Source organism: Dendrobates tinctorius, unplaced genomic scaffold (genome assembly GCF_039654945.1).
Source record: "Dendrobates tinctorius isolate UK_male_01 unplaced genomic scaffold, ASM3965494v1 ptg000196l, whole genome shotgun sequence".
Classification (NCBI taxonomy): domain Eukaryota; kingdom Metazoa; phylum Chordata; class Amphibia; order Anura; family Dendrobatidae; genus Dendrobates; species Dendrobates tinctorius.
In genome coordinates, this window is record NW_027361863.1 from 26,767,090 (window position 1) to 26,794,658 (window position 27,569).

General features: G+C 46.1%; 1 protein-coding gene across 10 annotated transcripts in view; it reads right to left on the reverse strand.

Moving 5' to 3' along the window:
• The window catches only part of SORCS1 (sortilin related VPS10 domain containing receptor 1), a 955,194-nt gene that overhangs the window by 473,540 nt on the left and 454,085 nt on the right, over positions 1 to 27,569 (reverse strand). For all 10 annotated transcript variants that reach the window (XM_073553077.1, XM_073553078.1, XM_073553082.1 and 7 more), the window contains exon 3: positions 26,411 to 26,510. In XM_073553077.1, the coding sequence (XP_073409178.1) occupies positions 26,411 to 26,510 (100 nt within the window). The remainder of the gene's footprint in view (positions 1 to 26,410; positions 26,511 to 27,569) is intronic.

A 27,569-nucleotide genomic window follows, 5' to 3' on the forward strand; every position in this document is an offset into this window, starting at 1 on the left:
TGTGGGGTGTCTGTCCCTGTTTGGTGTCTGTCCCTGTGAGGTGTCTGTCCCTGGGGTATCTGTCCCTGTGAGGTGTATGTCCCTGGGGTGTCTGTCCCTGTGGGGTGTCTGTCCCTGTGTGGTGTCTGTCCCTGTGTGGTGTCTGTCCCTGTGAGGTATCTGTCCCTGTGGGGTGTCTGTCCCTGTGAGGTATCTGTCCCTGTGGGGTGTCTGTCCCTGTGGGGTGTATGTCCCTGTGAGGTATCTGTCCCTGTGGGGTGTCTGTCCCTGTGAGGTATCTGTCCCTGTGGGGTGTCTGTCCCTGTGTGGTGTCTGTCCCTGTGGGGTGTATGTCCCTGTGGGGTGTCTGTCCCTGTGAGGTATCTGTCCCTGTGGGGTGTCTGTCCCTGTGAGGTATCTGTCCCTGTGGGGTGTCTGTCCCTGTGGGGTATCTGTCCCTGTGAGGTGTCTGTCCCTGTGGGGTGTCTGTCCCTGTGGGGTGTCTGTCCCTGTGAGGTGTCTGTCCCTGTGAGGTGTCTGTCCCTGTGGGGTGTCTGTCCCTGTGAGGTGTCTGTCCCTGTGAGGTGTCTGTCCCTGTGGGGTGTCTGTCCCTGTGGGGTGTCTGTCCCTGTGAGGTGTCTGTCCCTGTGAGGTGTCTGTCCCTGTGGGGTGTCTGTCCCTGTGAGGTGTCTGTCCCTGTGAGGTGTCTGTCCCTGTGAGGTGTCTGTCCCTGTGGGGTGTCTGTCCCTGTGGGGTGTCTGTCCCTGTGAGGTGTCTGTCCCTGTGAGGTGTCTGTCCCTGTGGGGTGTCTGTCCCTGTGGGGTGTCTGTCCCTGTGAGGTGTCTGTCCCTGTGAGGTGTCTGTCCCTGTGGGGTGTATGTCCCTGGGGTGTCTGTCCCTGTGAGGTGTCTGTCCCTGTGAGGTGTCTGTCCCTGTGAGGTGTCTGTCCCTGTGGGGTGTCTGTCCCTGTGGGGTGTCTGTCCCTGTGGGGTGTCTGTCCCTGTGAGGTGTCTGTCCCTGTGGGGTGTCTGTCCCTGGGGTATCTGTCCCTGTGAGGTGTCTGTCCCTGTGAGTTGTCTGTCCCTGTGGGGTGTCTGTCCCTGTGAGGTGTCTGTCCCTGTGAGGTGTCTGTCCCTGTGAGGTGTCTGTCCCTGTGGGGTGTCTGTCCCTGTGAGGTGTCTGTCCCTGTGGGGTGTCTGTCCCTGTGAGGTGTCTGTCCCTGTGGGGTGTCTGTCCCTGGGGTATCTGTCCCTGTGAGGTATCTGTCCCTGTGAGGTGTCTGTCCCTGTGGGGTGTATGTCCCTGGGGTATCTGTCCCTGTGAGGTGTCTGTCCCTGTGAGGTGTCTGTCCCTGTGAGGTGTCTGTCCCTGTGAGGTGTCTGTCCCTGTGGGGTGTCTGTCCCTGTGGGGTGTATGTCCCTGGGGTGTCTGTCCCTGTGAGGTGTCTGTCCCTGTGGGGTGTCTGTCCCTGTGGGGTGCACTCATATAATGCTGGGCAGCCGCCTGATACAATGGTATCAGTGTATCATGGTGTCCGTTCAGCATTGTTACATTGTGATGTTCCGCAGGATGCAGTGATAGTAAATATCAGATATAATAATAATAATCACTGTACTTGGGGGTTTCCAATCTGTCCCTCCGTCATTACCCTACTAACATCGTGCTAATCACTATAACCAGACAGAGCCCGCGGTTCAGCCCGGAGCCCCGGCACGGCGGAGTGGACTCATCCACTGTTCCATGGAGCCGTCATTTATGGCTCATTAGCTTTTCAGGCAGCCAACAACTTAAACAGATCAACCTCCTCACGTAATGTCACTTCCACTAAAACCTACAGACCTCCAGCCGTAAACCTGCCGTTGTGCTGGGACTTGCCATGCGAGAGGTTAAGTACTCGCCTCCATTAATCCTTGTATCGCACAAGCTCTTATTGCTACAGACATGAAGTCATGAAAAATCTCATATTAGCAAGCTGCAAAGGGGCCGGCAGATAATGGGGTCCATAAATGTATATGGGACTGCGGAGGGTGCGCAGCGGCAGTGAGGGATTCCGGCTATGTTCCCACAATGAGTTTTTGGTGAGGTTTTTTTTACGTTGCTTGTTTTAAAAAATGCAAGTAACCGATTAAGTAACTTAATGGTGCAGAAAATCGGCAACATGAAAAACTCACCAAAAGCTTATGGTGGGAACGGAGCCTCAGAGAGGAACAGCCAGAAAGAGGGGCCCATATATACTGTTCTTGTACAGGGGCCCTTTTCTGACTGTGTCTGCCATTGACAGGGGTCCGCCGTCCACTACTGCCCATGGCCACCTCTGATAAGATGCTGAAGAAAGATGGAAGCTGGAGATGAACGAATCAATCCGCAGACGACTGAGTTGAGTAAATTTTCTATTGTTTTTCTTTTTTTACTTAATTTATTATGTTCTTTTGAAAAATATTCACAATTAAGAGTCCTCAGTGGTTGACCTTTTAATGGCTAACTGAAAAGATGGTAACACATTACAAGCTTTCGAGACTACTCAGGTCTCTTCATCAGGCTAGACTAATACAACATCTGAAGAGTCACATATTTATGCACAACACAGCACAGAAATAACGCAATAGATAAGATAAGTGACGTGAAGCAGAATTATGATTATGGGAGAGGGAGAAACATAAATATTGGACCAGTTCATAGATAAGGAGTCCGGATGTTTTATTGTCCTCTGATTGGGGTCTCCTAATGTGTTGTGATGCCCGCACAAGGTCTTAGGAGCAAATTCCTTAATTGATGTAAAAAGACATAAATCCATGCGACACATTCATTCCAGCATTGATAGTGTCAAAGGTCATCATAAATTTATACTCACAGACTCTTCTCTCTCTCTGAGATGTGAAGTTACCTTTCAATACCAGTAATTTCAGATCCCTGGTGATATGAAATTACTGGTATTGAAATGTAACTTCACATCTCAGAGAGAGAGAAGAGTCTGTGAGTATAAATTTATGATGACCTTTGACACTATCAATGCTGGAATGAATGTGTCGCATGGATTTATGTCTTTTTACATCAATTAAGGAATTTGCTCCTAAGACCTTGTGCGGGCATCACAACACATTAGGAGACCCCAATCAGAGGACAATAAAACATCCGGACTCCTTATCTATGAACTGGTCCAATATTTATGTTTCTCCCTCTCCCATAATCATAATTCTGCTTCACGTCACTTGTCTTATCTATTGCGTTATTTCTGTCCTGTGTTGTGCATATATATGTGATTCTTCAGATTTTGTATTAGCCTAGCCTGATGAAGAGACCTGAGTAGTCTCGAAAGCTTGTAATGTGTTATCATCTTTTCAGTTAGCCATTAAAAGGTATCAACCACTGAGGACTCCTAATTCTGAATATTTTTCTATCTACTGGCTAACACGGTACAAAGATATACATCTTTCCTGTATGTTCTTTTGCTGTTTTTTTGTTTTAGTATATTAATTACATCCATCTATGATCACTGTCCGTCTGTGACATTGTATACAGAGGATCTTGGCGTAATCTGTGTGGGTAATCATCGGGGCTGGCACTGTCTGTAGGATGATGTAGGATAACTCATGGGTCATGGCACAATACTGTGATGAGAAATCACAAATCTATTGTCACATTGTTACATTGTGTCTGTGCATGGCGCGTGGTGCACACCGGACCTTGGACGACGTGGCGGCCTCGTGTGCCAGGCGCTTGGCCAGCATTATCCTCAGTGTCAGCTCCGCGGGAGATACAAGGTAACAATATGGAGCATGGGAACAGGGAAACGTGCTAAATAAATGATGTGATCAGACCCTGGGATTACTGAAAAGTGATTCCAAGAGGTTCCAGTGATCCTGTCACTCCTGTCCTGTTCGCCCCCAACGCCGCCGGGTTGGAGCTTCGTCTCTGACGCAGAGATATAACTCCCCCATACATATAACAATAACAAGGCTTCCTAGGAAAATAAAAACTGCAGCAACTTTAGATAGAAATGTATATAACTTTTATTGTCCCTTTTGCCCTGATCTTTTGGTACAAGGTCCATGTCGCAGCAGCTTTGAACCTGTGCATGACACATGTGGTGTGCTGGGATTTGTAGTTGTAGATCAGGCAGGTTGCAAAAGCAGAGGTGTACCACTAATAGTGGCAGACCACGCAGTCAGCATGGGGTTGGGCTTGACACCGGTATTGTCCATGTTTTCCGGTGGGATAACCAAGTAACTATACCTCCCCCACTTACTACCCCTTAACATAAAACCATAAATTCTTCTGGATAATTATGGCCACAGCAGCCTTTATTTATACAAAACATACAGTGATAAAACACAAAATAACATATATATATATATATATATATAAAAATCAAAAAAAGGGCAGCACTACCAAAATTAAATAGTTGGTGCAAAACCTATTCAGCAGTGTCCCAACAGCCAAATTAACAAAAGTAAAAAAAATAGGCAGCACTCAAATTAAATGTGAAAAAAAAGTGGATACTTTACTGATCCTCAAGTGGCAACGTTTCAACGGTGACCCGTCTTTATTTTTTTATATATATATATATATATATATATATACACTGCATATATATATATATCTATATCATGGTGGGAGGGGTCCTTGAAGCTCCCAAAATCTGGTGAATGCCAAACGTAAATTGTGAACATAAAATATACCATCAATTACTCCCAGCCGTTACCGCACTGGCTCGGGAGCACCATAACCACAAGGGGTCCACTGCTCACCACTTGACCTACCTGGGAATCCTACAATCCCTTGACGCAAAGTTCACCAGATCCAGAACCATATTATAATTCTAAATAGAGGAATTCATATCCTAATGGATACCCCAGACCATTATGTAGCCAACTTCAAGGACCCCCCAACCACAAAATAGCCTCCATTACCCGATAATTCCCATAAATTCCGCAATGAAACATACCAAATAGCCACAAAGGGCGTGCGGGACTGATCTTGACCCCTGTGAGCGGGACCTTAGGGGGCCCTTCCCATGACCTGGCCATATACAGTAAATGACCCCCAAACAGTACCACCCTACTAATTGATGTCCCCACTCCCTCCAGCCCATTGTCATGCCAGTCTCTGCCCATGCCATGGGGGGAGATCGGCTCTGCTCTGGCCTTTCCTATATGGTTCTGGAGTTATAGGGAAGCATCAGGCTGTGTTTGCATTTAGTCTTTTTGCTGACTTTTCAGGAGAGGATTTTGGAGGCTCAGTGTGGACACATCTTTAGGAATAGAATCAGAGCCCACACTGGCCATTGGTGACACGACCACTTTGTGCTTTCTGAGGTGCATCAGAATATGACATGCTTCTGTGTAACGATGGACTCAGCCGGCATGTCTGCGGCTAACCACAGGCAGCCGCTGTCTATGGACAGAATCCCTCGGAGCATCATGCACGAGTCGTCTATGGACAGGGTGCCTCGGAGCATCGTGCACACGAGCCGTTTATGGACAGGGTGCCTCGGAGCATCGTACACATGAGCCGTCTATGGACAGGATCCCTCAGAGCATCGTGCACATGAGCCGTCTATGGACACCATCCCTCTGAGCATCGTGCACATGAGCCGTCTATTGACACATCCCTCTGAGCATCGTGCACATGAGCCGCCTATGGACAGGATCCCTCAGAGCATCGTGCACATGAGCTGTCTATGGACAGGATCCCTCGGAGCATCGTGCACATGAGCCGTCTATGGACAGGATCCCTCAGAGCATCGTGCACATGAGGCTTCTATGGACAGGATCCCTCGGAGCATCGTGCACATGAGCCGTCTATGGACAGGATCCCTCGGAGCATCGTGCACATGAGGCTTCTATGGACAGGATCCCTCAGAGCATCGTGCACATGAGCCATCTATGGACAGGATCCCTCGGAGCATCGTGCACATGAGCCGTCTATGCACAGGATCCCTCAGAGCATCGTGCACATGAGCCATCTATGGACAGGATCCCTCGGAGCATCGTGCACATGAGCCGTCTATGCACAGGATCCCTCAGAGCATCGTGCACATGAGCCATCTATGGACAGGATCCCTCGGAGCATCGTGCACATGAGCCGTCTATGCACAGGATCCCTCAGAGCATCGTGCACATGAGGCTTCTATGGACAGGATCCCACAGAGCATCGTGCACATGAGCCATCTATGGACAGGATCCCTCGGAGCATTGTGACATGAGGCTTCTATGGACAGGATCCCTCTGAGCATCGTGCACATGAGCCGTCTATGGAGAGGATCCCTCAGAGCATCGTGCACATGAGGCTTCTATGGACAGGATCCCTCAGAGCATCGTGCACATGAGCCATCTATGGACAGGATCCCTCGGAGCATTGTGACATGAGGCTTCTATGGACAGGATCCCTCTGAGCCTCGTGCACATGAGCCGTCTATGGAGAGGATCCCTCAGAGCATCGTGCACACGAGGCTTCTATGGATAGGATGCCTCGGAGCATCGTGTACATGAGCCGTCTATGGACAGGATCCCTCAGAGCATCGTGCACATGAGCCGTCTATGGACAGGATCCCTCGGAGCATCGTGCACATGAGCCGTCTATGGACAGGATCCCTCGGAGCATCGTGCACATGAGGCCGTCTATGGACAGGATCCCTCGGAGCATCGTGCACATGAGCCATCTATGAACAGGATCCCTCGGAGCATCGTGCACATGAGCCGTCTATGGACAGGATCCCTCGGAGCATCGTGCACACGAGTCGTCTATGGACAGGATGCCTCGGAGCATCGTGCACATGAGCCATCTATGAACAGGATCCCTCGGAGCATCGTGCACATGACCCGTCCATGGACAGGATCCCTCGGAGCATCGTGCACACGAGTCGTCTATGGACAGGATGCCTCGGAGCATCGTGCACATGAGCCATCTATGAACAGGATCCCTCGGAGCATCGTGCACATGAGCCGTCTATGGACAGGATCCCTCAGAGCATCGTGCACATGAGCCGTCTATGAACAAGATCCCTCGGAGCATCGTGTACATGAGCCGTCTATGGAAAGGATCCCTCGGAGCATCGTGCACATGAGCCGTCTATGGACAGGATGCCTCGGAGCATCGTGCACACGAGCCGTCTATGGACAGGATCCCTCGGAGCATCGTGCATACGAGCCGTCTATGGACAGGATGCCTCGGAGCATCATGCACATGAGCCATCTATGAACAGGATCCCTCGGAGCATCGTGCACACGAGCCGTCTATGGACAGGATCCCTCGGAGCATCGTGCATACGAGCCGTCTATGGACAGGATGCCTCGGAGCATCATGCACATGAGCCATCTATGAACAGGATCCCTCGGAGCATCGTGCACATGAGCCGTCTATGGACAGGATCCCTCGGAGCATCGTGCATACGAGCCGTCTATGGACAGGATGCCTCGGAGCATCGTGCACATGAACCGTCTATGGACAGGATCCCTCAGAGCATCGTGCACATGAGCCTTCTATGGACAGGATCCCTCGGAGCATCGTGCACATGAGCCGTCTATGGACAGGATCCCTCGGAGCATCGTGCACATGAGGCCGTCTATGGACAGGATGCCTCGGAGCATCGTGCACATGAGCCGTCTATGAACAGGATCCCTCGGAGCATCGTGTACATGAGCCGTCTATTGACAGGATTCCTCAGAGCATCGTGCACACGAGCCGTCTATGGACAGGATCCCTCGGAGCATCGTGCACATGAGGCCGTCTATGGACAGGATGCCTCGGAGCATCGTGCACATGAGCCGTCTATGAACAGGATCCCTCGGAGCATCGTGTACATGAGCCGTCTATTGACAGGATTCCTCAGAGCATCGTGCACACGAGCCGTCTATGGACAGGATCCCTCAGAGCATCGTGCACATGAGCCGTCTATGGACAGGATTCCTCGGAGCATCGTGCACATGAGTCGTCTATGGACAGGATTCCTCGGAGCATCGTGCACATGAGCCGTCTATGGACAGGATTCCTTGGAGCATCGTGCACATGAGCCGTCTATGGACAGGATCCCTCAGAGCATCGTGCACATGAGCCGTCTATGGACAGGATTCCTCGGAGCATCATGCACATGAGGCCGTCTATGGACAGGATGCCTCGGAGCATCGTGCACATGAGCCGTCTATGAACAGGATCCCTCGGAGCATCGTGTACATGAGCCGTCTATTGACAGGATTCCTCAGAGCATCGTGCACACGAGCCGTCTATGGACAGGATCCCTCGGAGCATTGTGCACATGAGCCGTCTATGGACAGGATCCCTCAGAGCATCGTGCACATGAGCCGTCTATGGACAGGATTCCTCGGAGCATCGTGCACATGAGCCGTCTATTGACAGGATTCCTCAGAGCATCGTGCACACGAGCCGTCTATGGACAGGATGCCTCGGAGTATTGTGCACATGAGCCGTCTATGGACAGGATCCCTCAGAGCATCGTGCACATGAGCCGTCTATGGACAGGATCCCTCAGAGCATCGTGCACATGAGCCGTCTATGGACAGGATTCCTCGGAGCATCGTGCACATGAGTCGTCTATGGACAGGATTCCTCGGAGCATCGTGCACATGAGCCGTCTATGGACAGGATCCCTCAGAGCATCGTGCACATGAGCCGTCTATGGACAGGATTCCTCGGAGCATCGTGCACATGAGCCGTCTATGGACAGGATTCCTCGGAGCATCGTGCACATGAGTCGTCTATGGACAGGATTCCTCGGAGCATCGTGCACATGAGCCGTCTATGGACAGGATCCCTCAGAGCATCGTGCACATGAGCCGTCTATGGACAGGATTCCTCGGAGCATCGTGCACATGAGCCGTCTATGGACAGGATTCCTCGGAGCATCGTGCACATGAGCCGTCTATGGACAGGATTCCTCGGAGCATCGTGCACATGAGCCGTCTATGGACAGGATTCCTCGGAGCATCGTGCACATGAGTCGTCTATGGACAGGATTCCTCGGAGCATCGTGCACATGAGCCGTCTATGGACAGGATTCCTCGGAGCATCGTGCACATGAGTCGTCTATGGACAGGATCCCTCGGAGCATCGTGCACATGAGCCGTCTATGGACAGGATTCCTCGGAGCATCGTGCACATGAGTCGTCTATGGACAGGATCCCTCAGAGCATCGTGCACATGAGCCGTCTATGGACAGGATTCCTCAGAGCATCATGCACATGAGCCGTCTATGGACAGGATCCCTAGAAGCATCGTGCAGATGAGCATCGCCTGTGGAGGGAACGTATGGCGCCTCTTCTGTACCTGCACCCCCCCCCCATATATTTCCTAGTGCAATGGAGCGTTTTTATTATGTGCAGTGAAGCGATATAAGCAGCTCTCTGACATTTGCAATCTCCCCGCAGACATTTAGGTCAATTCCTTCTAAAGACGTCTTTGCTCTTCCAACGTTGATCTTTGACTTTTGGCTCCAATTATATCAGTAATCTGCGGCGGACCACCACCGCCGTCCTCGTTAATTGGACGGGAAGTTTTTACCAGGAGAAGAGAAAGTTCCAAGAGTCCACGACTCACAAGCTGGGATGATAATATTAATATTCAGATGGGAGAATTTCAGGTATTTGCTTTGGGATCGGGATGGCTGGAGAAGGCGCGCTGCCGTGTATGAGGCTGGTGCATTAGCGCTGATACGTGGCGTGGCGCTGCATGCAGTCACTTCATTTTCCTAGCTGTATTGTCCTGACAACAGGAGGACTACACACCGGGGCGAATGCAGAGGTCAGGTTGCCGCTCCCTACCTCTGAATTATCCCATGGGGGAGGGGAGGAAGCATTGAGTCCAATGTCAGACGTGCGTCACTGTATATTGCTCGGCGCCCAATACTCAGGCTTCTGTTCCACTCATTTAACCGTTTTTGGCATTTTTGCTTAGGTATGACGAGACACAAAAGTATCAGTTTTTGGCAGGTTTTTGCTTTTACGTCTGTGACTTCTCGACACTTTTCGCGCTCTGCCCTGTCCTTGCTGACTGATCACACGAGTAGATCAGCTGGGTACACGGGAGCAAATCCACAATCAGAGGAAACTGGCGATTTATCATCCTTGGTTCCATTTTGTACATTCTTTACAGAAATTGTATTTGATCTGTGTTATCTTATAAATACCGTATATTGCATCCATGAAAAAGTCTTTACGCTATAACTCGTGTTAGATCCGTTTTCAGTGACTTTATCAGGGATCCAGAATCCAGGTGTCAGAAAGGATCTTGTGAATTCTCACGTTCACTCGCCTCCGTCCGTCCGATGTCGGTTTTACACACAGACGTTTAATATGTTCATCTGAACGAGACGTGCTGCTCGGTCTGTGATGTGGTACAAGAGCATTGTGCTTTGTCCTGAAACACTCTGTGCTGCTGGGGGCTTCAATTATTTACTCTTAGTCTGTGACCTCCCACCAGAAGGGTACACGTCTCCCCTAAAATACTCTGTGCTGCTAGAATCAGTTATTCAATCACTTTTTAAGGCCAGGGTCACATTTGCGTGTGAAATGCAAGAAACTCTCATCACTACCCGGCACTGCCACCGGCACTCGGGACCGGAGTGTGTGTCTGCATAGAAATACATGCAGCTGAGCGCTCCGGTCCGAGTGCCGGTGGCAGTGTCACACGCAAATGTGACCCCAGACTAAGGCCAGATTCACATTGTGATAGAGCAGACCGTTCAACACATGCATTAAACGGACTGCCATAACGCTATGTGAACCACCCCTAACTCTCAGTTTTTGACTTTCTACCTGATCAACACAATTCTTCCCTTAAATACTCTGTGCTGATGAGAATTTGTCTTACTCAGTAGTTATTTTACTAGCTCATATAGCGCCATCATATACCACAGCGCTTTACAGACATTATCATCACTGTCCCCATTGGGGCTCACAATTTACATTCCCTATCAGCATGCCTTTGGAATGTGGGAGGAAACCCACGCAAAGATGGGGAGAACATACTAACTCCTTGCAGATGTTGTCCTTGGTGGGATTTGAACCCAGTACCGCAGTGCTGAAAGAAACAGTGCTATCCACTGAGCCACCATACAATACTAACCACTGAGCCACTGTACAGTGATAACCACTGGTTCACTGTGCAGTGCTAACCACTGAGCCACCACACCAGTACCGTACTAACCAGTGAGCCACTGTAGTGCTAACCACTGAGCCACTGTACAGTGCTAACTACTGAGCCACCATACAGGGCTAACCACTGAGCCACCATACAGTGCTAACCACTGAGCCACCATACAGTGCTAACCACTGAGCCACTGTACAGTGCTAACTACTGAGCCACCGTACAGGGCTAACCACTAAGCCACCAGTGATAATTACTAAGAAACTGTATAGTAATAACCAATGAGCCACCTTAAAGTGCTAACCACTGAGCCACTGTACAGTGTAAAACACTGATCCACCATACAATGTTAACCACTGATCCACCATACAGTACTAACCACTGAGCCACTGTACAGAGCTCACCACTGAGCCACTTTACAGTGCTAATCACTGAGTCACTATACAGTGTTAAGCGTTGAGCCACTGTATAGTGCTAACCACTGAGCCACTGTACAGTGTAAAACACTGATCCACCATACAATGTTAACCACTGATCCACCATACAGTACTAACCACTGTGCCACTGTACAGAGCTAACCACTGAGCCACTTTACAGTGCTAATCACTGAGTCACTGTACAGTGTTAAGCATTGAGCCACTGTATAGTGCTAACCGCTTAGCCACTGTACAGTACAAATCACGGAGTCACCATGCAGGGCTAACCACTGAGCCACCTTGCTTCCAATATTTAACTCTTCAGATGCATTTACCCTGAAATATTATAGCGCACACCACTCGTTCATTCGGTGAAATGATCTTTTATGCAGCACAAAAGAGCATTGTTCTCGGCAGCACATTGTCCAATATAACTTGCACTGCTGAGAACAATATCAGCCTGTGTGCACCCTGCTGAAATACTCTGCGCTGCTGGAGACCCTGCTCCTCCACCCACGTAGCTCTCAGTCCCTGACATCTTTGTCCTTTAGACGTCCAGGGGATAAGAAATAATAATAACCAATAATTAATATTGGATATCCATATTAACCCCTTCATCTCCACAGACCACCAAAGATCCTAGATATTAGCTGCTAAGCCGCTCCGCCAGGGTTACTAAAGGAAGAATACCACAAAGGCCTAAGCCTTCCCAAGTAAAAATATGTGAAGTGGTGTTCCGAGAAAGTTGGGAAAGTAAGTGTGGAAAGAGGTGTGGGGGGGGGGAAGGGGATAATTTGCTTCCTTTTCATCTTTTAGGATCCATTTGCTTCTGTAAAAGTCCTGCGTTTACGATGTTTTGCCTTGGTTCCAGGATCATGAAACAATGTTTCTTTGTTAGGACCTCCAGCGATTAACTGCAATATGCGGAGGAATTTGGTTCAAATTTCCTGCAGCACTCCCGCAGGGGAAATGAAGTATTACACCATTTTCTGTTTATTGCAGGAGAGGGTGGTGGTGTTTGTAGTCTCTGCCCCCACACTATGAGAAGGGCTTATCCCTGGTACGTGGATGCTCCATGCCAATATGTATTCCGATCTCTATCGCTTCCATTGTCTTTTCTCCCTAATTTGTCTGAATCAGTTCCACATCACATGTGCAGAAAGTAGCAGAACGCAGATGATCTCTTAGGTAATTGTTTTACAACCTTCCCAATCCTCCGCCCCCTCCGCTCGCGGTGACTTTGTACCGCTCTCGCTCTGTATTTTCGGAAGATTGGAAGTCACGGTGGCGCAGAATAATTTTCTATCTCTATGGATATAAGCAAAAACACTCGGAGGGGAAGAGGAAGTTAAGCCCGGCTGATGGGATACGGAACGCGGCGTAATCTCGGCGTGAACGCAATCTGTCAACATTTGCAGAAACCACGCGGTTTAAGAAATGGGACTTAAACCTCCCAAATACAATGTTGCTTTAATTAACCTTCAATGTGCCCGACTCTTATAGATCCGATTCCTGCGAGATCTGAGCCCGGGGAACGAATGCATTACTGCTCGCTATTGTTGACTTAATTATCTTCATACTAACATTTGTCCAAGACGTTTGAACCAATATATTATATTCCAGCAGATAAGGAATATAAAATCCCGAGCGTTCTCTTCTCTGAACGTATTCTGCACAAAGAAATAATAAAAGTAATTCATTATATATAGTAAATTACCACCATAATGAGCAAAAAGAAACAATAAATCTGTCTGAGACACCATACTTTACCGCAGAAGATATTATAAGGGGGTGAATGGGTTGTTGGTCCTGTTCACACTAAGCGTTACAGCAACAACATGTTGCGGAGGCCAAGTCTGAGCTATGAGCTGTAGCAGAGCAGAGTTGTCAATCTGCATAGCTTATAGCATAGATTTGGTGCGGCATGGACAATTTTGGAGAAAAAAAAATGATTTTGTGATACTCTGTTGGAAGATGTTTCTGCTACAAGTGTCTCTATGGGGCCACCCGGTGGCTGTGATGGGAATTGCAGCCTGTCACTGATTTTGTTACAATGTATTAAATTTTGCGAGAAATTGGAGTCCACAAATATTAGTGTTTGGGTTTTTTTTCCATTGTACTGATAAGAGCTTGATTATTTCATCCTGATGAATAGCTGAAAGAATGGCATGGAAATCTGAGCTCTGCTACATCTTCTGATCTGTCTTGCAGCTTCCTGAAAAGAGAAGGTGACCATTTCCTCCAAATTGTTCCAGGCAGATTTAGTCACATCACAGAACAAATTTGACCGTGTCCTGCTGCTGTAGCTCCCCGCTCGGTTCTCTGATCGTTTCTGGTCTTCTATCCGGGAGCTTCCAGCTCTGACTAGTCCTCACGGCAAGGTCACGTGTGGGGGTGAGAGGCATGTCCACCTGTAGGTCACTCCCCATGTAACCACATCATGAAGACTTGTCAGTGCCAGAAGATACCGGACAGAAGACCAACGACGCAAAGACTGGGCACAGGCTGAGGCCGGACGGAGAGTAGAAGTCAGATATACAGCATTTGAATGGAATCCTGAGTTTTTGGAAATTTGTATCAAATTGGATTTGCTACAATACGATTTGCTCATCTGTCATCATGATACAATTTCAGACTTGCAATGGGTCTTTTCTTTCTTGTTGCCTTCCTCTGTACCAATAAGGAGAAGCAAATTTCCAATAGGATTGCCTAGACCCCTTCCCTTGAAATCAACTTCAGCCTACTGGGTTGAGTTTGACTTGCATACGTCTTTTTTCACCAGTATTACATGGTATAACTAATTACAGTGAAAGTAAAAAGTCAATAAACCTCGATGAAGGCTGAAAGCAACATTAAAGGAGCTGCAGGAATTTCTGTCCAGTCCTGGTTGCATCCTGCATGCGACAACAATCTCCCATATTCTTCATGTATTTGACTTGTAGGGTCAGGGGACAAGATGGATGGCGCAAGCCTTTTCTTACGAACAAAAACATTAAAGACCGGCGACAAACCTTCATTACTTCTGCCAAAATCATTGAGGGGAACGTGTTATGTCTGATGAGATTGAGGGGAAACTTTTTTGGCAATATTTCCAAATGGTGCAAAGCTGACACTGCTCATTCCTAGAAGATCACCATACACACTGGGCGGCACGGTGGTGGCAGCATTGTGATCTAAGGCCCTTTGTCTGCAGCTGGAACTTGGGCTTTAGTCAAGGAGAAGGAATTATGATCAGTCCAAATATCACATAAGTTTGCATCAAAACCTTCCGGCCTCTGCTAAAAAGTTAAAGGGGAGGAGGAATTTAACCATTCAGTGCAACAACGACCCTAGTCTATAAAATTAAAACAAAAGATGAAAATCCGTTTAAGGGAAAGTGACACCACCCTCACTTTTCAAGAACCATAGAATCATAGAATCGTAGAGTTGGAAGGGACCTCCTGGGCCATCTGGTCCAACCCCCTGCTCAAAGCAGGATTCGCTAAATCATCAGCATGTAAATCCCCTTCCTCTGCCAGCAGGATCCCTTTAAATGTTATGAAACCTCCATAGTCTCAGAAAATCTATCCAATGTAAAAATGCATATAGTGGAGGGAGAGGAGGGGGATGCAGCTGCAGATTATCACTCAAAACTGCATGGGAGGGGGAAACGCTCATACTACCCAAGATTAGGGGGATTGAGAGAGAAACTGGACATTTATACATATGAGAGGAAAAAAGAAAACTTCAGTTTACACATATTGTGCAATTTCTGGATACATCATATTTACAGAGAACCTGCGGCAGCAAATGGGTGGTTTTCCATTTTTGTTCCAACTTTGCCTACATCTTTGATTTTTTGCCCACTGTTTTGTGTATGCAGCTTCAATGCAGACTTATGAGTAAGTCTTTTTAACAATTCTCCGTTTTTGCTTTTGATTTTTTTATAGAAGGGTCCCTTGAAACTCCTGTGATCACAGGGTGTGCGCTGCCGAGACGCCTCGGGGAATATTTGATTTTCAGCCTTAGGTAAAGTTATGTAAGTGCTTTGTGCGGCCTCATTGAGTGCAGCCTGGCGGCCACTCATCTGTGTCATTTCATTTAAAGCGAGATCAATCTAGTCCTTTCCATCACTCAAATGAATTTTTATGTCTCATTAGCTGCACCAGTAAATTGATCGTCTTCCTTCAGGTGTGAGAGGAGCCTAGACTATGGGGGAGACGGATGCCGCCGAACGTTTTACCCCATTAACTCAGATGGGAATTATTGTGTGATGTGTCGCTGCGCAGCGCAACATCAGGGGCCATTAGCTGAGAGAAGAATAGTATCAGGGGCTGTGGAGGATCGCGCGCCCGGATAATCCACAATCTACTACAACCTGATGCTTGTGATCATTGTACAGGGAAGGCCAGGGGGACAAAGGGACAGGCAAAAATGGCTGATTGTCCCATAGCAGGGAATAAATGGTTACAAAGGGCATCTCTCACCCAGGAGAACCAAGGAAGTGAATGGGCACTGTGCAATACTTAAATTCACCTGTGGGGGTGCTGCAGAGATAATGAAGGTTTCTTCATAGGTTACAGTTTATCACCACCAGGAAAATCTTTACAATCTGTTTATCCAGGAGCCATTCTAACTGGTAGATATTGTTCATGGAGGGAGGGAAGGAAACTAGGAAGATAAGAAGGGGATGAGGAAGGGAGGAAGGAAGGAAGGAAGGAAGAAAAAGGAGGAAGAAGAGGATGAAAAAGGAGGAAGAGGAGGAAGAAAGGAAAAGGAGGAAAAAGAGGAAGAAAACGGAGGAAGAAGAAGAAGGAAGGAAAGGGAGGAAGAAGAGGAAGAAAAAGGAGGAAGAAGAGGAAGGAAGAAAAAGGAGGAAAAAGAGGAAGAAAACGGAGGAAGAAGAAGAAGGAAGGAAAAGGAGGAAGAAGAGGAAGAAAAAGGAGGAAGAAGAGGAAGGAAGAAAAAGGAGGAAAAAGAGGAAGGAAGGAAAAGGAGGAAAAAGAGGAAGGAAGGAAAAGGAGGAAAAAGAGGAAGAAAACGGAGGAAGAAGAGGAAGGAAGGAAAAGGAGGAAAAAGAGGAAGAAAACGGAGGAAGAACAGGAAGGAAAAGGAGGAAAAAGAGGAAGAAAAAGGAGGAAGAAGAGGAAGGAAGGAAAAGGAGGAAAAAGAGGAAGAAAAAGGAGGAAGAGGAAGGAAAGAAAAAGGAGGAAAAAGAGGAACAAAAATGAGGAAGAAGAACAAGGAAGCAAAAGGAAGAAGGAAAAGGAGGAAGAAGAGGAAGGAAGGAAAATTAGGATGAAGAGGAAGGAAAGAAAAGGAGGAAGAAGAGGAAGGATGGAAGCAAAAGGAGGAAGGAGAGGAAGGAAAGAAAAGGGAGGAAGAAATGAAAGGAAGTGAAAGGAAGGGTGGAAGTAAAGAAGAGAATGAGAAATGGGGGAAGGGTACAAATAAATGGAAGGGATGGGAAATACAGGGAGGGATGGAAAGGAAGATGGTACATGTTTCTCCAGCTCATGTAGCTCTGTACTTCCTTCTGTTGAGGTCTATTTTGGGATCTGCAGTTTGGGGCCAGAATACATTTTGGGGTCTTAGTGAAGATTGAAATGAATGTAGGGGTCTTATGAGTGAGTCTGAGGGGCTGATGTAAGGATCTGTACATAACTAGTGCACTCGGCTGTGGTGTAATTTATAGATAGTAGGGTGGACCTGCTGCCGTTGGCCAATTGTTGCCACCAGTGCGCTGCCACCAGGGCTGACACTACTGTCTGGTGATGTGCCTTTATGTTGAGGTTTCTATAACTGGTTTAGGTATTCTTGTCCTAAAGAAGTTCTGTGAACTTGTTCTAGAAAATTTGGGAGGAAGCGCAGATATTTTAGTTTTTCGTTACAGACCCAGGACTAACAATTACAGTGAAGGTTGTGGAAGGACTGAGTGATGGCACTACTGTCTTCTGTTTGGTTTCTTTCTCCCAGATTTGCTGATATTCTGATCTCAAGAAGAGGGAGATAAAGGGACTCCAGAAAGGATTATATACTGACAAGGCAAATTTAACTCTTTGATGCCGAGTAGTTTGAAGAAGATGAGAAAATAACATCTTCATGAATGTTTGCTGCTATTTTGACGTCTGAGCTGCGTAATGGAAGCGTTGACGTCACATTGTAATCATCGTCCTCTCATTGCAAAGTGGCGTTCACACAATGGGACACTTGTTCTCCACCAAAGACCTTCACCAGAGGTTCCCTAGGTACCACAGGAATGCCAAGTAATTACAAAAGTAGGCTACCCCAAAGCAATGGCACCACCCAACTTCAATATCCTACTAGATAAAAGCATCTGGGGCCAGCACGTAACCCCCTTATGGTAAGAACGCCCTTTATTTTCCCTCGGGGTTCTTCCTATTTGTCGGAGTTTTAGGCTTGTAGTAGCCCTGACTATAATGACCTGATAATGTCATATCCCAAATTAATCTGAAAAAGTTGGCCAATGGATGGGGTATTACACCAATCTTCACACGTCCTCGTAACCTATCAATTCACTAATTTATAGGAATCGGCTTTTGACATCGTTAGCAGTTGATACCGATGTGCCAGTCACTAGAGGCGAATGTCAGTGACCTCATGCACTGCCCGCGCCGACACACTGAAGCCAGCTACCGGCTACAGAAGAGGACGCCGCACGTCGTGGGAACAGAGGAAGGTAAGAAGAATTGTTTTATTATTTATATGTTAGGGTAAACTAAACGGACATTAAGCCAGGAAGGGGGAACAGGATGGAGGACATTGCATCAGGAAGGGGCTCAGGATGGGGAAATTATACCAGGATAGGGGACATTATACCAGTAAGGGGCCCAGGATGGTGGACATTACACCAGGAGAGGGGACATTATGTCAGGATCACGGGGCAGCACGGTGGCTCAGTGGTTAGCGCTGCAGCCTTGCAGCGCTGGGGTCCTGGGTTCGAATCCCACCAAGGACAACATCTGCAAGGAGTTTGTATGTTCTCCCCGTGTTTGCGTGGGTTTCCTCCGGGTACTCCGGTTTCCTCCCACACTCCAAAGACATACTGATAGGGAATTTAGATTGTGAGCCCCATCAGGGACAGTGATGAAAATGTGTGCAAACTGTAAAGCGCTGCGGAATATGTTAGCGCTATATAAAAATAAAGATTATTATTATTATTATCAGGATGAAGGACATTACAGCAGGATAGGGGACATTATATCAGGAAGGGGCCCAAGATGGAGGACATTACACCAGGAAGGGGCCCAGGATGGAGGACATTACACCAGGATAGGGGACATTATACCAGGAAGGGGCCCAGGATGGAGGACATTGCACCAGAAAGGGGCTCAGGATGGAGGAAATTATACCAGGATAGGGGATATTATACCAGGAAGGGGCCCAGAATGGAGGACATTACAGCAGAAAGGGGCCCAGGATGGAGGACATTACACCAGGATAGGGGACATTATACCAGGAAGGGGCATAGGATGGAGGACATTACATTAAGAAGGGGCACAGGATGGTGGACATTACACCATGAAGGGGCCCAGGATGGAGGACATTACACCAGGAAGGGGCATAGGATGGAGGACATTACACCAGGATAGGGGACATTATACCAGGAAGGGGCACAGGATGGTGGACATTACACCAGGAAGGGGAATAGGCTTGAGGACATTACACCAGGATAGGGGACATTATACCAGGAAGGGGCACAGGATGAAGGACATTACATTAAGACGGGGCCCAGTATGGAGGACATTACAACAGGAAGGGGCCCAAGATGGAGGACATTGCACCAGGATAGGGGAAATTATACCATGAAGGGGCCCAGAATGGAGGACATTATACCAGGAAGGTGCACAGGATGGAGGACATTACACCAGGAAGGTGCACAGGATGGAGGACATTACACCAGGATAGGGGACATTACACCAGGTAGGGACCCAGGATGGAGGACATTACATCAGGATAGGGGACATTACACTGGGAAGGGTCTCAGGATGGGGATATTATAACAGGAAAGTGCCAGTATAGGGACACTATTACACATATGTCTTTACAAGATCTAGAATGCTACATCTGACCAACATGGAGGTGGGGGTTCAGGCCAAAGTTTTGGGCCAGGGCCTATGACACTCTAGTTACACCACTGCCTGGAACATTTGCCAGTAAGATTACAAATGTCAGTATATAATGTCCTATGTATCTGCACAGCTCTTACATTGAGGCATCGGCCATAGCTCGGCAAAAGCATGGCTGACTAATGAATGTGAACTTGGCAGATGGAAAGATCTTGAAATGCTAAAGACCCTTTAAGACGGAGCAATGCAATATACTATACAGTGAACGAGGTGCTCGGCTCTGCGCCATCGCTACCTGTGAATAAGCCACGTCATACCCATGTGTCATTAGTATTTGGCGTGCCACTTAGTCCAATAATTCCCAGAATAATGAGATTCTGCTTAACATTCACTGTTTGTTAAAAAAAAAAAAAAACAGCCCCCCCCCCTCCATTGTGGTGATTTGACCTTTCCGTCTGAGGATCAGCCGCGCTCAGCGCTAATGGGCCGATCGCCCGGCGTGATTGGATTATTGCCGAATCTAACATTTGCGGGACGCTCGCTCCCGTGTCATCCTGCATTTTGAAGTGAAGTTTGGAATTTCACTGTCAAGCGGCATTTGGAGCGATGACCTTTTAAGGTCCATTCATCTGCACATCTAAGAGACGCCACGCGAAAACAATGACGCTGCGTGGTCGCCCCTCCGTGCCGACAGATTTTCTGGGCTTAATTGTCTTTGTCCGCTTGCAACGAGGCTGTAAGTGAAAGCGTCGTCCTCGGCGCCATCGTCACTAAATGTAAAGAAGAACAGAGGCGGAATCTGACATTTCTGCAATAAAGGTTACGGAGCGCAAAAACCTAGAGCGGCTCAATCCCAGCGACATGTCACAGGATAATGCCACTTAACACCTTAACTTACTTTGCTTTACTTATTTACTTCCCAGATACATCCCGTCTTATACTCTAGTCACAACCAAAGCTGCATTCATATTTTTTTCTTAAGAAAACAAATTTAACAGCATTTTTCATCAACATTCACAGATTGATGCTACCGATATATTTGATACTTCGCAGACATTTTGCTTCACTTACTCACTTTAGAGATACATTTATCCTTCTACTCTACTCAGATCCAAAGCAGCATTTAATTTTTTTTTTTTTAAAGTGATTTCTCTCCACTTCGATGCCTGATATCTAACATTAATTACATCTGGATGTTATTTTTCCTTAATGGGGTTTTCAAAACTAAGCATCAGTACCAGGTGCAGTGGCCCATATGGAATCATAGCATCTTAGAATGGTAGAGTTGGAAGGGACCTCCTGGGCCATCTGGTCCAACCCCCTGCTGAAAGCAGGAATCGCTAAATCATCCCAGACAGATGTCTGTACAGCCTCTGTTTGAAGACTTCCATTGAAGGAGAACTCACCACTTCTCGTGGCAGCCTGTTCCACTCATTGATCACTCTAACTGTCAAAAAGTTTTTTCTAATATCTAATCTGTGTCTCCTCCCATTCAGTTTCATCCCATTGCTTCTAGTCTTTCCTTGTGCAAATGAGAATAAAGTTGATCCTTCTACAATGTGACAGCCCTTGAGATGTTTGTAGACAGCTATTAAGTCTCCTCTCAGTCTTCTCTTCTGCAAGCTAAGCATTCCCAAATCCTGCAACCTTTCCTCATAAGACAGGGTTTGCAGACCGGTCACCATTCTTTTCACTCTTCTCTGAACTTGCTCCAGTTTGTTGATGTCTTTTTTAAAATGTGGTGCCCAAAACTGGACACAATATTCCAGATGAGGTCTGACCAAAGAGGAGTAGAGGGAAATAATGACTTCTCGTGATCTAGACTGTATGCTTCTGTTAATACATCCTAGAATTGCATTTGCCTTTTTTGCTGCTGCATCACACTGTTGACTAATATTCAGTCTGTGATCTATTAGTATACCCAAGTCTTTTTCACATGTGCTGTTGCTTAGCCCTATTCCTCCCAATCTGTGTATGCTTTTTTCATTTTTATTGCCCAGATGTAGTACTTTGCATTTTTCCTTGTTATAAACCATTCTGTTAGTTGCTGCCCACTTCTCCAGTTTATTTATATCTTTTTGAATCATCTCTCTTCTCTAGTATTAGCTATCCCTCCTAGCTTTGTATCATCAGCAGATTTAATCAGTTTACCCTCAATTCCTTCATCTAAATCGTTGATAAAGATGTTGAACAATACAGGGCCCAGGACAGAGCCCTGTTTTACCCCACTTGAGATATTCTTCCAACTGGATGTGCAGCCATTTACGACCACTCTTTAGGTCCGATCACTTAGCCAGTTATGAATCCACCTAACAGTTGCCTTGTCCATTCCATACTTGGTCATTTTTTCAATAAGGATGGTGTGAGATACTTTGTCAAATGCTTTGCTGAAGTCAAGATATACTATATCTACAACATTTCCCTGATCCACCCAGTCAGTGATTCTGTCATAGAAGGAAATTAAGTTAGTCTGACATGACTTATTAGTTACAAACCCATGCTGAAGTTTAATCACTTCCTTCTTATCCAGGTACTGACATGCATGTTGTTTAATAATTTGTTCAAAGATCTTTCCTGGTATAGAAGTCAGACTCACAGGCCTATAGTTGCCTGGGTCCACCTTCTTCCCCTTTTTGAAGATAGGAACAGCATTTGCTCTTCTCCAGTATTCTGGGACTCCTCCTGTTCTCTAAGAATTTTCAAAGATTATGGAGAGGGGTTCAAAAATTTCTATAGAGGAGCCACTGTGCCAATGCAAAAAATCACCAGGATCCCTGTTCCATGCTCTTTGAGAGTTGGACCTTCCACCCATTACTCATTATTTGCCTATCCCAAACAAACTTGCCAGACTCTAAAATGATTTTTTTAAGGCAAGGACTGGATAATGGTTGGATGAGGTCTTCCTGCTCCTTGTCCACTACATAAATGGGAAATTAAATCGAGAGGAAGATAAATAGTAGAGAGATATCAGATCAGATCGATAGAAATCAGATAGGTGATAGATATTAAGATTTCAGGACTCCTATCCCCCAATTTCCAATAAAGTTTCTCTTAATTTGAATGTAACAGGACGATACAATTGTATCTAAATCGATAAATATTGACTGTGTGAATAGACTCATAAGAGGTAAACATTGGATGGATATTGTGTATGTATCATGGAGACAGATATGCGCTTTTCTCCAGTAGACCGATACATGGAGAATTTACGGAGATGTGTTTTCACTCTTTACACCTGGAGGCAGACGCTCGCTGTCAGACGTTCTCATCTTTATAATAAATGTTGCTCTTTATATTTCCTCCCTGTTGATTGACTCTGCAGCTTCAGATGCTTCTGCTTTAATTTATTTGCTTTTAACGCCCTTTTATACCGTTGGCTTTTTCTTCGCTGGAGGACACAACGTTCAGCAATAAAAGGTAAAACGGATTTTTCCTCCTTTTTTTTTTTGGGCGAAGTCTGCGTCTGTGATGCAGGTCATACCACACAGATCAAAGATGTCAGCTTTCAATCGTGGTGACAATTTTATCCTTGAAGCCCCCTGCACCAGAAATACCTCCCCATTACCGGTAAAGGTCGTGCTGCCCCAGTAAGGTTGTTATCATGGTTGAGACTCTAGGTGGCACTGCACTTGTACAGCACAGGGCCGTGCGATCACCGGCAAGAAGGGATTTGACGGCAAAGAAAAAACATTTCTTTGGCCATTCTAGAGCTAAATTGAAGTTGCACCTGCCCCAGCTTTAATTGCCCCTGAAGTCATGACCAGATCACAAAGAAGGATTTTGGGAGCTTTCAATTGATCCCATTTCATAAGAAAATGCAAAAAAGTTCTTCAAAAGTTAGGGAAGACTTCAAATGGATACATGACTGTGGGAGGAACCCGTAAGGATTCTCTATAATCCAAATCCACCCTAAATCCCCTAAATTATAAGTGGTCGGATATTATTACACTCTGCAGATTTTTTTTAGCTAAAGTAACTTGAAGTGTTTCAATCCCAAAAACTATTTCACAATTAAAGAAAAAAAAAAGTTAAAAATCACCAATGAAATGTGGTCACATTTTTTGGAAATTGGGAGCCCCCAATGAAAAATAGGTAACATTCTTCTTATTTTTTTTTTTCGTTAGACGCTATCCGTGAGTTGTCAGACACAGGTGCTGCTCGTTAATGGTGGCAACATTGTGCGTGACTCTTAATGCTAGGCCACCACTCATAGGAGATCCCCGATAGATTAGAAGGATACTACAGTTCTTACATGAGTCGTTTTTTTGTAAATTAGACTTCATGGCGTTCCCCTCCATTAGAGCAGAATCCCACCACCTGGACCTTTGATCCCTAATATCTGGCCACTATATTGCTTGTTTAAAGAGTTGTTCTCATGACTGTTTTTTTTTTAGAAGTGCATCACTCCCCAGCAAGTTTCCCCGATTGCTGAGGGGAGTGTGCTCCTGATTGACAAATTGTACTCGGACCACCACCACTGTCACACCGCTGCCCCTATGTGCTATGTCTAATGCTGCAAGCAGATCCAGCTTGATAGGATTACTTACAAGCTGTAGAGAAAAAATCGAGTTTGTAATGCACGCCTTGACGGGGAGAACGGCCGTTGTTGCTAATTTTTTTTTTTTTTATAAATTCTTTATTTAAGAATGCTGTTACAAAGATATTATCAAAATACATGTCAGTATAATCAACATTCAGGTTTTCTTTAATGAAGGAATTCAGGGAAGGATTAGGAGAAGAAGTGGGAAGGGAAAACACATGGATTCAGGTAAAGTTTGGGAAGAATGGGAGGGGTGGGGGTGGTAGTCCCATTGGGTGAGAGCCTCTATCTCTTTTCACACAATTATTGAAAACGAAGTATATATAATCATATAAAGCATAAATAGTATGCTGCATTAGAATTCTTTTCGTTAGAGCTTGTTTTGATATATAAACCATTGGTGCCATCTTCCACTTAAATTGTCTTGTTTGCGGTGAGCTAGTCGAAGAGAATATATATTGTTAGCTTCGTTAACCCATTCTGATAAGGAAGGTGGACCAGTATCCTTCCAATGTCTAGCGATGAGAATTTTAGCTGCGTTAAGTAAATGAGAGCTCACGATATAATCACATTTGACCTCAGGACGAACATTCAAGAGGATTTGTTTGGGTGTCAGAGGGGGTATTGTTCGAAAGACCTTCTTTATGTGACTATATATCATTTTCCAGAAGGGTATAATTTTAGTGCATTCATACCATATATGGGCAGGTGCACCTGGCAGTAAGTTGCATCTAGAGATGTTGCTAATTTTTTCTCCAAATTAAAGAAACACAAAAATCAGAAACTTTTGCTGCTTTTACCCCAGTCTCTCGGCCAGCGTCAACACTAAAAGATTGAAAAAATTGAGTTGTGACAAAGCTACCGACAAAATTGGTACAATTTGTACCACATAATAAGTGGCGTTGTAGGGGAAGTGGACTGACCTATGGACCTGTCTGCAGCAGGAGGGTAAATGAACAATGTGCTAGACATGGACTGTTGTATATGAAGGTGGGAGACAGCTGGAGATAGTAAAGGACAGTGAAGTACTGGGTTTGGCCACTAGGGGGAGACCAAGGACAGCAGAAACAGAAGACAGTGTAGTACTGAAGTTTGGCCACAAGATGGAGGTAGGGAGTAGTGAGGAAAGGGCTTAACATCAGCTTAAGGTTAAGAAACCGCAGAGTCATGGGGGGCGGAGTTACAGGAGCTCTCGAGGGGGAATTTCCAGGGAGGGGAATATAAGAAGGGGTTCCAGAAGAGAGTTCCAGAAGAAGTCAGTCCAGGGAGAGGAGCTCAGGACAGGGGAAGACTGAAGGGAGAGACGGGCAGAGAAGAAGCTCCAGCAGGGACTGAGAAGAGAGACGGTTGGGGGGTGGCCCTGACAGGAGAGCCACAGGAAAGAGAAGGCCCGGGGGTACCAGACGGACGGACTCAGACGGGTGAAGCGCTGTGGTGGTAGGCCTAGGGCAGCCACAGTGAAAGAGCCGCAAGGGACGTCAATTAGGAAAAGGAAGAAAGTGAAGGTACCCGGGCCTGTGTGCGGAAGCTGTCGTGCAGCTGCTGTGTGGTGCTGCAGTCGTCGCGAGAACGGCCAATAAAGAAGGACCTGTTGAACGCACATCGGTGTCTGTCTCAAGTCTGTCTGCGGTGGAAAATGGGACAACCCCCCAGTCGGCACACGTACGTACAGCATAAATTACGACAGGACCGAAATGACATTTCTGGCGGTGGCACACGGCATATTAATGAATTTGGGGCATCTTACTCCGGTGGACCCTTCATTAATACGGTCAGTCTTAATTAAAGGGCCTCAGATTTTCGATACAGTATAGCAAAGTTTTCAAATGTGAACTAAATATCACAAAACACGAAAATCCTATGTATCAAGAATCAGAAACTGGAGATTTAGTAACAAAGCCAATCAGAAGTGGAGTCTCACGATAACGTCTAGGTAGAGCGAGGCTGGTATCATCTAAACTAATTTTAAGGAAACTGCAAGAAGAATAAAAGAAGAAACAAAGTAACATTTTCATCAAAAGGAAAACCTAAAGGGCCATTTTCCCGGTAATAGAGTGTCAGAGTAAATGTGTAAACCTCCGGAAACATCTATTTATGGCACCGCTTCCGAAATCTTAACGAGCCCTTCCATCAGCGGTGGCTGGGCGCAGGGAGAATTGCTTCCACGTCCATTTGTTTTTCTACAGCCTTTTTTTTTTTTCCCTGCAGTCATAAGGTTTGTGTCAACAGTAATAGACTCCGCGAGCCGAGAAGGTTATTCAGGCAAAGTCGCCCTAAATAACGGGATATTTAAGGGATATTCTCACCTTACGCTTGTTTGTAGGGCAGACGTAAAGATAGCTCAAAATGGTCTTTAATCCGACTTTATCATTTAGCTTCTCATAAGTCGTCCCGTAGTCTGTCGACCTGAAACCAAAAGGTACAAGGAAATTACAACCAGAGAAAATGTTACCGAAAATGTATTCAAGGAGCTGAGAAATCAGAAAACATAATAGACTTACACATTACTATACAGCTGAAAAACTCAGAATATAAAAACATTATACACTGCGGTCAATATAGCCGACTATAATTGTCATCAGACTTGCCTGGTCTTGCTGATCGCAGGGAGACCAGGTGACAATGATGGCAGTAGGATTCCGTACCCGGTGCCTGGGAAAAGTGCGAACTGTACCGCTTTTTTCCAGGTGCTGGTACGTGTCACGGTGTGTGTCATCAGTGTGTACAGCATGCGTTTTGTCTGTGCTGCGTTTAAGATAAGGACGTGTCTGCGGGTTTTTCACAAGGACACGCAGTCCATGTGAAAAACCTGACATGTGCTCCACCATTGAATACAATACATATATAAATGGACCGCATATGGACATAAATAACAGACGTGTGAAGGAGGCCTATGGATGGGTTTACTGTCAGAGCTCAGTTAACTCATTGCGCAGCTAGAAATGTGCAGGAAACAATGAAACCTCTAAAAGCAAATAATGCTAAATATTTATTGAAATCTGATTCCGCCCCCCCCCAAAAAAAAATTTTTTATCAGTTTTTTTTTTCTAAGGTTCTAGTATTTTGGATGGTGCAAATATTGCCAAAAACTGATTTACTTTTGCTGCTAAAAGTACAAGAACCATTGAGGGAAAGCAGATGACGCTTGTGTGAACTCGGCCTAGGAAATAGTTTGGAGATGTAATCTTATAATGTTTTTGAAAGTTTATGACTTTCTTTTTATGTTACTTTTAAATAAGTTTTGGGAATGTAGGAACCGATTCATCATTCGACGATTGTTGAAGTCACTTTTCTTTTTTTTCTTTTTTTATGGTATTCGTTGACTTTTTTAAGTTCTAAACTCCTCAAAATGGCGCACGATTTATGAATTTTGCCTGAAGTTAAAACGGTTTGTTCTTTTCCTATTGACAGCCATTTTTTTTTTTTTGAATATCTACTGCATTTCTCAAAAAAAGCAGCAAAAAT